The sequence below is a fragment of the Sinohyriopsis cumingii genome, chromosome 2 (genome assembly GCF_028554795.1).
Source record: "Sinohyriopsis cumingii isolate HCF-2022 chromosome 2, ASM2855479v2, whole genome shotgun sequence".
NCBI lineage: Eukaryota > Metazoa > Mollusca > Bivalvia > Unionida > Unionidae > Sinohyriopsis > Sinohyriopsis cumingii.
This window is the reverse complement of record NC_142962.1, coordinates 79,776,478-79,793,632: the sequence shown is the minus strand read 5'-3', so window position 1 is coordinate 79,793,632 and position 17,155 is coordinate 79,776,478. Positions and strand designations below refer to the sequence as shown.

Genomic DNA, 17,155 nt, shown 5'->3' with positions numbered 1-17,155 from the left:
GATGTACATGTGGTAATTTATAACAGTACATCAAATAAACAACTTTAGCTTTCATTATTGTGTTCATTTCTGAGTGTAATGGAATAAGCAGTGCACGTGTCCTTGGAATCATGACATGTTGAGACTTAGACTTGAATGAGTATTTATTTTGGGGTTCAGCGGCAAACTGTAATGAGATTCACGAGAGTGCTAAAGTTGCTAGAACTGATAGTTTGGAAGGGACAGTAGACAGTGTAAGAAAGTGTGTGATGCCTAGCTTAGTGCTTTGAATAAGACCTTCCTTTGATCAAAAAAATTCAGACTCACTCTGATGGACAAACAAGAGCTATGTTAGTGTTATAAAGAATGTAGAAATTAAACTATAGCAACCAATAGTTTTTATAATTTGCGTAGTTTTCTGGGAGGGGAGGGGAGGGGACTGCAACTTTTGCTGGTAAAATGGGAGCCATGGACTCTTAGTTTTAAAATCCTAATGAGACCTCTGGTTCAAAACTTTTCTTTTTGGAACAGTGATATCCAAGAGAGAATACCCTTGGGGCCATACCTGTGAGATGTGGAAAATTGCACAACCATAAATAACAGTAACTTGTTCAAGCTAGTTATGCATATGCGTTTCAGACAGCAGGCAATGAAAGGAGTTCACAGCACAGAATAATATTCGTACACAGAGGAGGAGGATCATATTAAACATATTATTATTCAGAAACAATTAACATATCAGTGCTCATACGGAACATCAGAGAATCCCCATACAACATAATTAAGTGTGTGTAGATCTCTAGTTGGCAGAACCACTATGGCAACAAGAGAATAAAGAGACATGCAGATGTATACCAAATGAAGTACAAAAATTAAATGACATTAAACATAGGGACTGGCTGGTCTGTGTAAACTCAAAGCAAGATGGATAAAATTTGTCCTGTTTGTGTTTGGTTCTTCCTTTGTATATTTTGATCATGGTGGTATTTTCTGCAGACCTTTTGGCACTTGGTTCCAAGCCATCATTTGGTATTTGTATTACAAATTGGATAACTAAAAAAGTCTATTATCTATTACACTACATTTTTAAGCAGTGTCATTAACTAATGATGAAATTGATGAAAAAATACTTGATGTCATTCTGATATATGGATCCTTTGCTATACTTTTAATCTGTTCATCCTGATTCTTTTTTTTTTTACTATCTTCTTTAGTCGTACTGGTACCAGTGCTTTTAATAAAATTGTAACTTTTATTTTCTTGGAATCTAAATATTTGTAATGATGTGTTATTGTCAAAAGGTAAAATGTGCTTAGTGTTGTAAAATCTAAAACTATTATTTAGCAAGGGAAATTATTGCCATATTACATTGTTGTTAGAAACAACAGAATAGTTGTACAAGATGTATTTTGCAAAGTTGTAGAACTTGCACTCGTATTGTCACCATATATTCTACTTAAATAATAATATCATTATTTCTGTACATTTCTATCAATATTTTCCCAGTGGTAGTAATTTTCTGATCTGATGTTGTTCATTTCTTGCATAATTTTTACACATCAAGAATTCTCACAGTATCATAAAAAAAACAATGTAATCTGCACCAAATTGAGTTGTTTGAGAAGAAATTCATTTTTTTAACCCAAAAATCACTGAAGCTTCAAGTTCTTGCATTAAAGTCTCACATTAAATAACATTTGAAGTAGCCACGATAGTAGTTTAGGATGCAACTGTACTGATTTCACCTTTGGTATATCCAGATCTTGAAAGTGATGGAGGAACATAGCTCTAAATAAACACATCAATTTTAGAACCTGTTCATTGACTATGAATCAAGTATCCGAGTCCAACTGAATTGTTAGAAATTTTTTATTCTTTTGACAACATCGTAATTAGCTGTCAAATATGGAGTAAGCCTATGGCTTTTCTGCCATCCCAAACAAGACCCCACCACAACCACGTGACCATGCCTAATGACATCACAGTAATAATTGCTATACAACTAGAGTCCTGAACTCTTGAGTTTTATGCAGAAATATGGAATCCAAGCAGAATACATCCAGAAATGTAGAGGTTTTTAATCTTGGATTTAGTCTCCCCATTTCGTTTCACACTGATATGCATATTGACAGAACAGTTGTATAGTAGTAGCAAAAGTAAGTGAGAAATTTAGATACATTTCATAAACAAGACACAGAGTGTGTTGGGACAAGATCATAAGAACAGGCTGGAATGGAGAAGTATAATAAAAACAATAATGAGTAGAAGTGTGCCTCTTTTTTATATGTGCAACATTATTTTCTCAGCTTCAGTAAGAAATTTCATCAAAAGGAAGACAGTAAAGGGTGTACAATTAACTAAACCAATATGAATTTAGCTATTTAAAAGATGTATCAAATTGATTTTAACCTTCTGGTCTGTTTCTGTCCATTCTGGTGATATGTCCACTGGATCGGTATGGTTGGAAAAATATTTGGCAAATTTAAAAATTTAAAAATCTTGGCAGATTATGATTATACACTACTTCTGCCTGAGAGATGTGAATAATTTTATTTATTGGTTTGTTGATTGTGGTTGTTGCCCAATTCAGATGCATCATTGAAAAACATTGATGCATTCTCATACTTTGTTACAAATATTTATTACAGATGCATATCTCCAGATATTGGTGAATATAGCTTGAATAAGTTATAACAGTTCTAGTTGGAACAGTGAACACTGTTAGAGAAAATTAAAGTGAGCTGAAATTTAAACTTTTCTGTAGTGTGTGATGCAGGATTGCTCGACTTTTCCATTCATATGCTCTCCATGAAAAATCCATTTGTACCAATTGATGATTTTTAGGTAACTGTCAGAAAGGCGTAATTGACAATATTCAAAGGTCTATAAATACTACTTGAGTCAAACATTATAAACTCATACAGCTGTGTCAAAAATGATTGACTAGGACCTTTGCTGCTGTTGCCACAGTTGATTAGTTGGTTGCTTTAGTTTGATTTGTTTGTTTGGATTTTTCAACACTATATTAGGTGGAGGAAGAACCCCGAAAGACCACCAATCTAAATTGGTTGATCTGTGATGCAAACTCACTCTGTGAGATGTTCAAGTGATGTAAAAGCAAGCACCTTAGTACACTTGGGCACATGGAGCCTCTGTTGATTTGACACTTATCTCCAACAGCCAAAGTCATTTAGACATGAGATCTCGGGTTTCGGTAGATCATTATGGCATTTACACCATTTTCAGATGAAGAGAATCGATATATGGCAGCCAGGTTTACTGCTGAAGAAAATCCAAGTCCTTTTGAGACACCAAACACCACTTATGTAGAACCACTGACCTTCCACAAGTAACTGGCAACATTCTCATTTACACATTGGAGGCAAGTAATCACATGACAAGCATCTTGTACGACTGCCATGGAAGCCCCTCAGATCTGTATCACAAGACAAGCATCTTATACCATTCTGCTATGAAAGCCCCTCAGGCAATAGGTATAAGTCTCATATGAAGACTAGAAGTGGGAGATAGAACCTGACAACTGGATTGAAAGTGCAGAATGTTACTGCTAGCCCATCGGTGATGATGCTGCTGTTGTTGACAATATAGTTGACTGCAATGACATTTTGATTTTATGAGTACTCTGGGAAAAATGATTCCTTGACTTTCATTCATTTTTTAAAATCTAACTTATGATATAAAAATGTTTGACTTGCTATATTTTTTTATAACTTTATATTAGTCTTTCAACAAGGCATAAAAATAAGACATTGATAACTGAAAAAGATGTTCTTACAAGAAATGATATAGTATAAAAGTAGACAGAAATAATGCAACTTCATTTCCACAGGCATCAATGTTTTTTACTTCTGACAAATCATGTTTTATAAGTTTACTAAAACATTTATTGAAGAAAAAAACAACAAGGAATCATAGAATCTGACCACACATTTAAAGCAATACAAGATTTAACTATTATTCTAATCAAAAGCAGCATGCCTGAGAGCAAAGAAAAATAGCAAGACATAGTGATCACTTTAGTAAACACACAGTTTAGTAAGGATACAAATTCATGATTTCTGTATTAGAATAGAAATATCTATTATAAAATCTGTATTCATGGCTGTTAAATTAGTAGGTATTAAGGGACTGATCAATGACATCAACAAATAATAAGCCACCATGAAAATTTGTGATTTCACAGTATCAGAGACATACTTGGCTGACAGACAAACAAACAAAAGGACAAAAGATTGATTATAATAAATGAATACAATTAAAAATATGGAGTAGATTATATGATCTATAAGATTTCAGTAGATTACCTCCAGCCAGCTGTCATTTAAATTTCTTCTGTCCCCAATCCAATATTAAAATTGCTTCTACCGCCCATTAACCCATAGCCAGAAATTATGTTTAAAAAATATGCTTTTGTAGGGGGCAGTGTTTTTCGATTAAAACACTTCTGACGGTGGAACATAATTTTTTTAAATTGCTTCTGTTGTGGGTTGGTTGAATTTGAAAGTGCCTTCCCCCCGGGGGGTATTTGTTTTACTGGAACAGCCCTTAGTAACATACAGTTTGGTTGATACCATATATACTCACTTGCAATTTGGGTCCAGCTGCAAACAACATAGACTCAAATCTGTTGGCACATTGTGCGACAGCAGATTAAGGTCTGTATTATTAGTTCCACTAATTACTTCTAACAAACTATATAGACCAGATCTGCCAGCGCATTATGCAATGGCAGATCTGGGTCTATGAAGATTGCTGTTGGACCAGACTTTTACACAGGTATATACAGTATCTATATTGGCGTTAATGTAAGTAGAATTTTGCAAATTTAATTTTCTCCATAAATTATGTGACATACTTTATTTGCTTGATTCCTTTAATTTTAAATCATTTCACTTTGCAGCTCAGCCGGATCATGACCCAAATACGAGACACTGCCTTTGTGGGGCTGATGGTAAAGTGTAAAGAAATTATGAATTTGAATATAAAAAAATTAAAATGCCAAATGTTGTAAAGAAATACCTTATGTTGATCCCATTTCAACCAGTCAATGTACTTATGGGAAGTTTTTGACACAGGTGATATATTAAGATACTTTGATATTGTTATAAGAGTCTAGTCAGAATGAGATGGATAGCTACCCTACTAGGTGGACTGTAGGTGACAAAGTTTGTTAAAAATTTGATTTCAGTTTTACTCCTGTTACATTTTTGAAATAAAAAAGTGCCACATTTTTGTTGGTATATGGGCCAGTATATTTGGTGGTTGAACGATCCCAGGGAAGCCTTGGAAAGAACCAATGACCCATGGGAAGCTACTGGCAAGCTTTTCAAATACCCATGTTTGCCGAGTCTAAGACTGGAGCCATGTTGGACAGATGTGATTGCTAGCACCTTAGTCCTGGGGCTCCCAAAATAATGTATAAAAATACCATCTGTATTCACTTATAAGTAAATTCCAGCTGCAAATAACAGACCTTGATCTGTTACATAATGTGCCAGAGGTCTGGGCCTACGCTTATGATTCTGTAATTACTCCTTATAAACTATATAGACCCAAATCTGTTGGTACATTATGCAGTGGCAGATTTGGGTCTGTGCAGTTTGCAGTTGGACTCAACTTATAAGCAAATTTAGACAGTACACTGGTTCTAGAGTATGACCATTACTTGGTTGCTTGCTTATTTCTTCAGATATTTTACTTGATCATAAAATGTTAGGAGTCCTTCCAACTTCTTGCAAATCTAGCCCTCTCTAGAACCCTAACCATATCTACCTTGTTTTAAGGTGCTAAAACATGATGTGCTTACTGCAATGGATGTCAGTAAGAGTGGTTTCCCTTGAATAGAGGATTGGTTCCAAAAATGTCTTCAGTAATCAATTTTTACTTCTCCTGCTTCAAGATGCCTTGCAGAAGCCTTCAATTTTTGTGCTGTTTCGCAGGTTTGAGCAACTGAAGGAGCTTTCTCAGTGCAAAGGATGTATATACATCATCTGTTTTTCCATTGGAGTTCTCTTTATCATGGTATTTTTGTGATATGACATATATCATGGCACTTTATTTTATTTTAATTGTGAATAGTAATTTCATTACACCTTAATATTTGACCATACTGCATACTATTCCAAGTTTATCTCGTTAATTTTAACCCTCCTTCCCCCCACCCCATAAAAATGGGTTGGGGGTATAATGGAGTAATCTTGTCACTGTTTGTCTGTCCATAACTCTTTTGTTTATTTAATATATTTAGAATCCATTGAGATATGTTCCTGAATCTTTGTAAGTTTTTGTATCATGACTGGACAAGGTGTCAAGTAAATTATGAAGTTGGATCATCACTCATGTATGATACCCATTTTAATTACAAATTGTGTCTACTTGTTTGTCACACTCATCTGGTTAATTTGAGATATTTTCATGAAGCTTTCACCTCTTAATGGGGTGTCCCTCAGACAGCACTTGTGAAATGTGTGTTCTCTCAGGTGGACAATGATTTCAGCTAACATTTTTTCCTGGGATAGCGGGAGATCCAAATAAAGGATGGTCGAGGTTGTGGACACTATCAGCCTAACTATGTCCTGGGCTAGTGGGAGGGGCAGATAATGATCCTTAAGGGGGTGTGGACACTATCAGCCTAACTATGTCCTGGGCTAGTGGGAGGGGCAGATAATGATCCTCAAGGGGGTGTGGACACTATCAGCCTAACTATGTCATGGGCTAGTGGGGGGGGGGCAGATAATGATCCTCAAGGGGGTGTGGACACTATCAGCCTAACTATGTCATGGGCTAGTGGGAGGGCCAGATAATGATCCTCAAGGGGGTGTGGACACTATCAGCCTAACTTTGTCCTGGGCTAGTGGGAGGGCCAGATAATGATCCTCAAGGGGGTGTGGACACTATCAGCCTAACTATGTCCTGGGCTAGTGGGAGGGCCAGATAATGATCCTCAAGGGGGTGTGGACACTATCAGCCTAACCATTTGTCCTGAGCTAGTGAGAGGGCCATATAAAGGTCCTCAACGGGTATGGAAACGATCAGCCTAATAATATGTACTGGGCTAGAAGAATGGCAGTTTTAAGTGACAGTTGCAGACATTCAAAATTTTAACTGCTCTACACCCACTTGTCGCTATTTTCTCACCATGTCACACTACTCAAGCAAGGAAGAGAAGTAACTTCATCAAGAATTTGAGTCCAGCATGGGCCTTGATTATATAAAATCTCTTCTGTTAACATACTTTGCTAGTAATTTTTTTGTTTGCGAATGATTGTGGACTTTATTGTTAAATATTAGCATGACTATCCACTAAAAATGAAACGCTTGTCTGTAATAAAAATCTTATCAGATGCCAAAAGAGGCTGATTGTTCATGAACCATTCATGATCAAAAAGTACAAACTTAGATGCGTGAATAAATTAGATGTACATTGAAAACAAGAAAAACAAATCAGCCGGACACATTTTTATATACAAAATTCAAAATTGATTAAAAATGGTCCATACTGTTTTCAGCCAGGCATTTGATAAATTAAATAGCATCATGTGCATCAAATCACTCTCATCATGGCATTGTATGAACATAAAATTCAAATAAATAAAAATATACTCAGATTGTGTTGATTGTTTTTTAAAAATAATTTGCTAGTTTCTCATTATACAATATGTATGTGTTTATCTTTTTCATTTCAGCTGATTTAATTATGTTAGGTAAGTTTGATTTACGATTTTTCACTAATTTATTTGCTTATCGAACTTGAAATTGTAGAAGAATGAGATTGTTGTTGGTAGGTGTTATGTCATTGTGTGGCATACATAATGGCTGTACTTGATATAAGCATAAGGTGATAAAACTGATATTAACACAGTATATACTGTAATTTGTACTAATTAAACCTTCAACGCCAGAAAGCTTCATTAGCTTGAAATGTTCTGATAATGCCTCCTGATCAAGATGGGAGGTTCTTTGTGGATGTATGCAGGTTATGTGAAGTCAGGAAAAACTTTTAGAAAAGTTGGGGACGGTCAGTGAGCTTTATGCAAATTCAACTTTTGGGAAAGTTGGGGACGGTCAGGGACTTGTATGCAGTTTTGTACTCTGTCATTTCAGTTTTAACACATTAACCCCAGGAGATTTTTGTCATTTTCACCTGAAAATCGAGTAGGAAACACATTTTGAAAGCTATTTCTGAATAGACTCGAAAACACCAAATCCCTGGTCATCTTTCAATAACATACAGCCTAGTTGTTATAGAAACTTTGTTTTTCATTGGCTGTTTGACTCACGCTTGAGCAGTAGGGTAAAAGTTGGATTTTTTTTCCTTCTTTTTTTTGTTGCTAAATGGAGCTATTATTTTTGTATGGAGACCTCTTTTTATTCCAAATGCCCATCTTATCCAACTTTTTGCAAAGGCTCATCTGTCTGTTTGCAGTTCATACCGGTTTGCCTTAGATCTGAGACCAAAAAGTCTAAAATCCAGACACAAAATCGGATTCCGACCATGGGCAAATTTTGGGTTTAAAAAAGTCGGGTCCAAAAAATCAGTTTTTTTATCTGTATTTTGTAGTGCAAGTAGATATTCCAGATAATTTGGTATCATTGTAGAGCTACATCTGTCTACCTTTCTATAATACCACCCACTTTAGTGTATCATGCATGACCTTGACACTACAGAGCTCAGCAGTAGGCTACTACCTCCTGCCCCGTTAAGTCGTCGCTAGGGGTTAATGTGTTAATAAGGATGAATGTGTGGGGAAATGTATGATGTCTAGGGCTGTTTTATTATCTATGATTTTAAATTTGAATCCGTATTTTTAACATAAAAGTTATATGGAATGGTTCTGTGGTAGATCGGTTATATGGGGTAGCTCTTGTTTAGGTGGAGGCTGACTTTAATGGCAGTATTTCTTCCACGATAAGATCATTTAGTCAGTCACATAAATATCATATGACATTGCTCCCAGAACACTTAATAAAAATGGGGTTGTGGTCTTGTCTTCAACCATGGGCTTGTCGTGGGAAGAACGTGGTCATCTTATACTCTATATGTTTAACAGTGAGAATTGTGTGCATCTATATTTGGTATAAAATGTGTGTCAGGGAAGATTTGCCTTTGATCAGAGGAAAAGTCGGGGAATTTTAATTCCATTAACCTGTGGTTGCCATTTAAGTTAAGGTTTGGTGTTGTAAGAAAGGTTAAATTAACACTGTTTATGATACAAGCCGTCTAAGAATAAAGGTTGATTGAAGTTTTATTACAGAGGGGCCAGAAATAGAATAAACTGTGTAGATCTTGATTTTTTATAAATGACATAGATTTTTTCCATTGTTTTCCAGTTGCTATGCATTATATGTGAGCATGTACAATAAATTTTGTTTGTGTCTTTGCAGGGCTGGCTACCCATGAACCAAATTTCACCATCATCCGAGAGGAATTCAAACCAAACCAACAAAGACCATGTGCTCTCTGTGGACAATTAGGTAGGTATGAAAATCTGTGTGTTCTGATCTTTTGTGATCATTACGGTAGTCATCTTTTGTAAAATCAAAGATTACTGCACAGCTTAAAATGACTTTAGCAAATATCATGAAGTCATTGATATGACATTTTTTTATATGTATATCATAGTATTTGAACTCTGGGAGAGATTTTATTTAAAATAACATTGCAACTTTTGTGCCTTATTTACAATTTCGAAAAATTCTTTTACAGTTAAATTAATAAAAACAATAACAGTGCTATGAAATTATGCCTTACGCGTAAACATATTCAGATTACACGTTTTTGGTTGTCCCCCTCCCAAAAAAATTTATAATTTGTTTTCTTATTTTTATTAACATCCCATTAATCTTTCAGACTGTATCCTAGAAAAGATGGCTGCTACGTAACTACGACATAAGAATACACTTGTCCATAACCTTGCATGCCCTTACCTAACAGTGTTATGATCTATTTATAGGAGCTGACTTATTTCCAAGAAACATGCTGGTTTTACTTTCAAACTTTGCTAGCAGATTCTTTATTCTAATTCATATCTGATACAGAACCAGTCTTGGTATTTGGCGCTAAAAGTCAGATTTATTCTGGTAGATGCATGTGTTAGAGCAAAAATGTTTTTCAAATAATTTCACAGATGGATTAGAAAAGGACGAAAAACTGATTCAAAGATGAATACATGAATTACACAATACAGTGTTCGATTCTAGGGCAGCTTTATGTCCACTGCAATCACTAGGCCACCGAAGCAGTACTTTACAATCATCGACAAAAATTAGCTATGTAATGTTGTTTGCAAATGACTTTTACAATCTACAATCATGGACAAAGGTTAGAATCTTACAGATATGCATAACAATAGATTAACCAAAGAATTTTCTCAAGAAATCTTTTTTAACAAAAAAGTAAATGCTATCATTATAAAAACTTTAGTTTGGGCATGATGTGCAGGCCATGACCAACTTCTTGTATATAAAGTCCTAATTGTTTGTTTCATCTATCTGGAATGGTTAGTGATCAGTGACCCAGGTGTCAGCATACGTGAGATCCCAGAGTTATTCTCTGGAGTATTTCTCTATGATCCTCACCCACCCCTATCCCTAGGGACTTATGCATGTGCAGCTTCCTCCAGGGCACTGGCCAGGTTAGTGATTTTTAATATCACACCCTATTATGTAAATAAGCAGATAAAACCAGGTCATGGGACAGGTTGCATATGCCGGTCCTAGAGGTTCCCATCCTATACCATGTGTGCACTAATTAATGTTCATGAAAAGACAAATTTGTACATGTAACTTTCATTATCTAAAGGATCCATAATTGCCCCAGGGATTTAACCCTGGTTCATAATTTGGAAATTTTTAGGTTCTTAGCCAGCAAACATCTCCATTTATCAGCCATATGAAAAGATAAAAGTTGTATATGCAACAGACATTGACCACCTCATGGTCCATCATCCCAACCATATCATAACTTAGAACCTGTTGATATCCACACCCTATCACCATATATGATTATTAGATATAAAAAGCCATTTTAAATATGCATCTAACATTGGACATTAGGCATATTAGTGGAGTTTGCCAAGATTCTCAAACTTTGGGATGGGGTTAAAATTGGGAAGCATGGGGAAATGCTTTAATACAAACACTGAATTTTAGTTTGTATCCTATTTTCATGAGAAATGCTGAGTGACCAGATATCATTGGTGATGTCACTCAGAAATGAAAGCTTTATTTTTTACCCCCACCTCTTTATTGGCCATGGTGTCTAGTAATCTTAGCGATCATCTGTAAATTTGTATCTCCTTCCATCTTGTACAAAGTCTCATTAGCATAACTAGTCCTGGAGATTTTGATGGATTGCCTTGAAATGTAAATATTATAGTCATCACTTGATAAGGTACAGACCGCTCCGGTGGTCTAGTGGTAAGGGCTTCCTTCTCAGGTGCGAGAGGTCTCGGGTTCGAACCCTGGGCGAGTCATACCAAAGACTTATAAAAAATAGTACATACAGCTGCCTCATTAGGCACTCATCATTAAGAGGTTAGTGTTAGGTCTGGTTGGTCTGGTGCCAGGATAATGTGACTGGGTGGGACATGATGCTACATGTCTGCAGCATGATGCCCCATGCTAGGCATCACTATAAACTGCAACAATGCAGACATCGTAGTGATATAACTGAAAAATTGTTAAAGCTACGTTAAAAATCCAAATCACGCACATTGATGCGGTACAGGTCAACAGATCACATTTCTTCCATAATTTTACTTGGAAAACTTGCACTTTTTATTTTGTAGCTTAATGCTGTGCGTGACAATCTCTTTCATGCAATTAATCATGCAGTTTATGGATGGATTGCCATGAAACTTGGTAAATATTTTATGGTCATCACCAGAAGATGTGCATATTGGCAAAACACTTTGCCCCTAGAATTTTTGTACGAGTTATTACTTTTTGAATGTGCAGCTGAATGCATTGTGTGACAAAATCTTGTGAATGCAACATGTCTCAAATTTTGTAATGGATTTTAATAAAATGTTATGATCACCATATGAAGATGCACATATTAGCAAGTCACTGTGCTCCTGCACTTTTTTCGTTAGAACTATTGCTGTTTTTGTTCTGGCAGCTGAATGCATCTTTAGACTTAATCCTCCATATTTATATGGCTTGCTTTGAACTTGGTACATGTTATGGTTATCTAAAGATGCGCATACTGACAAATCCTTTTGCACCACTGAATTTTGTTAGAGTTATTGCCTTTTATAACTTATAGCTATAGTGGTGAACAGAACTCGGTGTGACTACAACTAAAAGCTATATGCAATGTAGGACAGAATTTTGTGAATACAACTTATGCAGTTTTTAGTGGACTGCTGTGGAACATAGTGTATATTCTGATCTTTGTCAACAGTTATGCATGTTACCAGTCATAGTGCTTGAACTGTTATCAGAAGAGGAATGCTCTCTTTTTGATGATGAACTTATCTCCATCATTGGGTAGGGGTGTGATGTGGGATAGGGGTGGTGTATTTACATAGCAAATTGCTCACCATACCTCTGTTGACTTAGTATATTATGTGTGAATATGTTTTGGTTTATACCAAGTCCAGTCTTCTTAAAGATATCTTAATTATATAATGTTATTATTATTAAATGATTTATGCCTGAGTAACTTTCATTAATTTGTTTTCTTGCAGGACATGAAATGAAAGAGTGTCAAGGTCTTCCCAAGCCCAAAGAAGGGGAGGTAATCCATTTCTGTTCAGATATGTAAACTGGAATTTTGTTTTATATTGGTTGCAATATTTACTTTTTCTGCTCAATAAATGTCAGATGGATTGAGGTAAATTTAGTGCAGATATTGATAAAAATTATATATCCGTTGAGTTTAGCTTTTTAGTGTTTCCTACAAGGTTTGAAATGGAGTCACCCCACTTGTCATGAGACTTTGTTTAGTATAATATATCCATCCTGTAAATTAACAACTTTTGGAATGATTGATCTAATTTTAATAATTTTTTCAATCTGGTCAAGCTCTGTTTCAATGGTATTAATGGGAAAGTTCATGGTTTATTAATATATGTTAAAGTTAAAAGATTTTACCTTGATATGTAACAGTCCAGATTTTGTTTCACAGTCTGAAGTCTAGTATAGAAATATTTTGACTTACAATGTAAAACTAATGGGCACTGGAACATGTAACAGTTGAATTAATGGCATCTGAGCAATGTTGTCATTCAGCAGTCTCTGCTCACACACTGTGACAACTGCTTTAGGCACCTACAGCAATTAAAATTAAATAAGTGATTCATTGTTTTATTTACCCATGCATCATGCATCAAATACGCAGACCTTTCCGATTTGATGCACAAAAATAGTTGCCAATACGAAAATTGACGCACCCCAATGTTAAGTTTTACTCATTAACAAAAATAAAGTTTTGGTGTAAAATTCGTCGAAGGTAGGTAAATTCATGCGCCACATTATTGTGTTTTGCTGATTAAAACAAAATTAAGGTTTGGTCCAACTACTTTAATGACTAGATTACAATTCTCCCAAACGGAAAACATGTGCACATCAGTTTCTTACGCTAATGTTATCATAACACATAGGGTTAAAACTGAGTGTGGTGCCTGGAGCTGACCTTATGTGACCTATAACTGTCACATCATTTGTAGCAACAGGATGTTAGAACCATATAGTCACCATACTAAAGAATGAGGCAGAAATAAACACGTAGTTTTAAAGTAATTCTGATGAGAAACTACTATTTTATACACAGTTTTGTCTTGCAGTGAAACAACAATTTACATTCGCTCAATTCTATGCCTTGAGTTGTTTCAGTATACTGTCAGCGGCATTCAATTAAAAATAGTTAAAATAGATCCGAAACAAACAAAATTATCTTTTGGACTGTGTTTATGGTGGACCAATGATAATAGTATTGTTATCAAACCAGTGGAGCCTTCAGTATCCAACGATGAGGTAACAGTTACTCATAAGATAAAACATAGTTTGTGCAGCAGTGGTTGAAACACAGCTGGCTGTGTTTCAAAAAGAACTTAAGTCGAGTGAAGAATGTGATAGTTAAGATGCCTTTTATATTTTGCTGTATATGCACAGAGGCTAAAAAAAGTCCCACCATGACCAAATGTGCAAAATACAATGACTTTCAGAAAAGTACACTGGCAAGGCATGCTGGGTTGCCAGAACACAAACTGCTGATTCAAGGTCCACAACACCAGGCAGATTTGAATGCAGGTTACAAAAACTTTCTTCCAAACAAGACACAGCAGTCAAAGTGCTACACCAGGCAGATTTGAATGCAGGTTACAAAAACATTCTTCCAAACAAGACATAGCAGTGAAAGTGCTACTTAAGTGTGTACATTGGCTGAGTGTAGAAGACATCTCTTGTTTTAAAATACAAATCTCTTATTAATTTAATACACGACTTAACAGCTTAAGAAATTGATGCCATTGGAATTTTGAAGAATTCTGCCAATCACTGTGACTCAGCTACTACCATTCTTAGTTACTGGAGTGCCTTTCAAACGTTGTTGAGGATAGTCTTATACGTGTCATACAAAATTCATCATTTGTGACAGCAATGGCAGATGAAAGCACTGCCATGGCCAACAACAAATGCCTTGTCATATATGCTCAGATTATTTCTGATGACATGAAACCTTCAACAAGATTTTTAACACATATATAATGTTCAGATACTTCTGGCAAGGGAATTGCCTTATTGGCTTTAGTTACATTATATAAATAATATTTTCACTATGTATTTAAACAATATAATTATATTTTAAAAACTACTCAAAACTGATCATTGGCTTGAATAAGACTTATAGCTTTGGATTTTAACTCACAGTTTTTTGCCTTGACGAGTCAAATGACTTGCATGAAATTATTTGTAGATAAAACACTGCCTATATTCATGCTGTTTTCATCAAAGAAATGAAAAGTGGATCCAAAGGGCCCAAGTAGGTTAAAGCGGGGGGGAGGTCATTTAGAAAATAAAACAAGTTTTTACCCTTGCCTTATTGTGTGTTGGTATATAAATTTTGCTCATGTTAGGTCAGGCATTTGTGCATTTCAAAAGAAATTTATTTGCACATTTATGTTTTCTTACAACTTTTTTTAGTTAAATGAGAATTCTTGGTAAATACTTCTTGAATGAACAGAATCAGGATTAAATAAGATTACACCATGTCATTTACAAACTGATATGCTGCTTTTTTTCAGTTTGGTGAATTGCCCCCTGCGATAGGAGAAGAACAGGAGTTCATATTTTTACGTTTGAATATTTTGAGAGAATACCTGGAAAGAGAGCTTCTTATGGATGGATTGCCATTTGAATATGATTTTGAGGTAATGTGCATTTTGTTTGTTTGGAAAAAGTAAGGATTCAGAGAAATTAACATGATGAAGACATCATTACAAATCCCTGCCCTTTTTTTATACTGCATGTTCCAATCCACCCCCATCCCCAAGTACTCACCCAAAGAACCAGGAATCACACTGAAAAGTCTTTCACATATGTGATGCATCATCCTGTTATGTTTTACATGTATGATATTTGGTTACAACGTATTTGAAAATTAATTATAATTGAAATTTTCATATCATTTGACCTTTGACCCCTTCTAGGAAGCCACAGGGTTGGGAGCCAAGTATGTCGGCCCTCTTACAAATGATCTCCAAGGGCAACATAGCTACAAAATTCATTGAATTTCCAGCCATTGGTTTAGGAGACCTAGTAACAGACAGATATGTGGACTGACTGATGGGAGGTATCACAATATCTCCACTACAGTATTATTATAACTAACTCATTGCTTGAATTGTAAACTTCCTCATGAGCAATTTGTTTGGTTTGTACTGTGCTCTCGTCTCTTTTAGTTCTTTTGCCACATCATGTATTCTTAAAGTGCATGTTAACGTCATCATGTTGATGCATTTACTATAACATTCTTTTTCTGAAATTTAAAAGTAATATAGTTTAACTGAATCCTGTTCAGTCCAGAATGTTGAATGCTCTGCGCCTTAACTGTCATTAAAAAAAACCATGTCCAGATGAAAAATATTGATTGCTATAGACTTGTACATTGGTGGCCAGGTATTAACTGAAGCCAAGAAAAGAGAATGTTGGGTTTAATCATAACAAATAAAAGGATTGTTCTGATTTTGTTAAATACTTGCAGCTTTTATTATGACATCACAGCACGTGACATTCAATCCTATTTGTACTGGATCACACCTTTAGGATGATCTCATCAAAAAATGTCTGTGTACTTTAACATTGATTTTTCTGTGTGTATTTCTTGAAGCACATATATAATGAACTACCAAGTAATATGGATGTATGAGGATTGACATAAAGAGAATAATCACCATTTAAAGATATATTTAATCAGATTTTGAAAAAGGACACCCATTACTGAAATAATTTGCACTAAATGTCTACATGACCTATATGACTTGTTCTATAGGCTTTAGTTGTGCATAAACATGAATCATAATTTTTTTATCACATTCATCAGTTTCAATCTTACAGCAGTGAGGTACGAGTTACATCATCATCTTGGCTATTAGTTATATCTGTTTGAAGCAAGATAATTTGCTGTTTTCATTATTATAGGAAATACCTTTATAACATGCATAATTATTAGATGTATTTCTGTAGTAAATTATGTGCACTATAACTTCAAAACCTGAAGATCTGTGGGACCTCATTTTTACTTTGCCTGGCCATAAGGCCTTGTTTCAGTTGTCCAGCCATTATACATTTGCTAGTTACAACACTGGAAGTTCAGGTTTTATTTGTCCAGGTTTGGTCAAATTTTGGAATATATTTTAATATTATCAATATCTTGGACAAGTTCGGATAGAAGGGAGATCTATGCACATTCATGAGGTTCTTGCATCGGATTAGCATAACTTGATATCACCTGGCAATTTTTCTAATCTGCCCATTGGTTTGGTTTGGATACTCTGGAGTCCATATTTCAGATCTGATTTTGATCGAACATTGAATATAAACCAAATCATCAATAATGAGTAATGTTATGACTGTGGTCTTAAACTAAGTAACAGAAAGAAGCAAAACCAAGAAGTTATGTATAATTCACCCAAAGTTTTATTTGACTAGA

At 35.2% G+C, this 17,155-nt stretch overlaps 1 protein-coding gene across 1 annotated transcript in view; it reads left to right on the top strand.

Annotated features, from left to right (window-relative positions):
• LOC149805257 (5'-3' exoribonuclease 2-like) overlaps nucleotides 1-17,155 on the top strand; it is a 186,042-nt gene that overhangs the window by 38,163 nt on the left and 130,724 nt on the right. Inside the window, exons 7-11 of the mRNA XM_089948909.1 lie at nucleotides 4,901-4,951; nucleotides 7,686-7,703; nucleotides 9,385-9,474; nucleotides 12,693-12,742; nucleotides 15,249-15,374. Coding sequence (XP_089805035.1) covers nucleotides 4,901-4,951; nucleotides 7,686-7,703; nucleotides 9,385-9,474; nucleotides 12,693-12,742; nucleotides 15,249-15,374 — 335 coding nt within the window. The remainder of the gene's footprint in view (nucleotides 1-4,900; nucleotides 4,952-7,685; nucleotides 7,704-9,384; nucleotides 9,475-12,692; nucleotides 12,743-15,248; nucleotides 15,375-17,155) is intronic.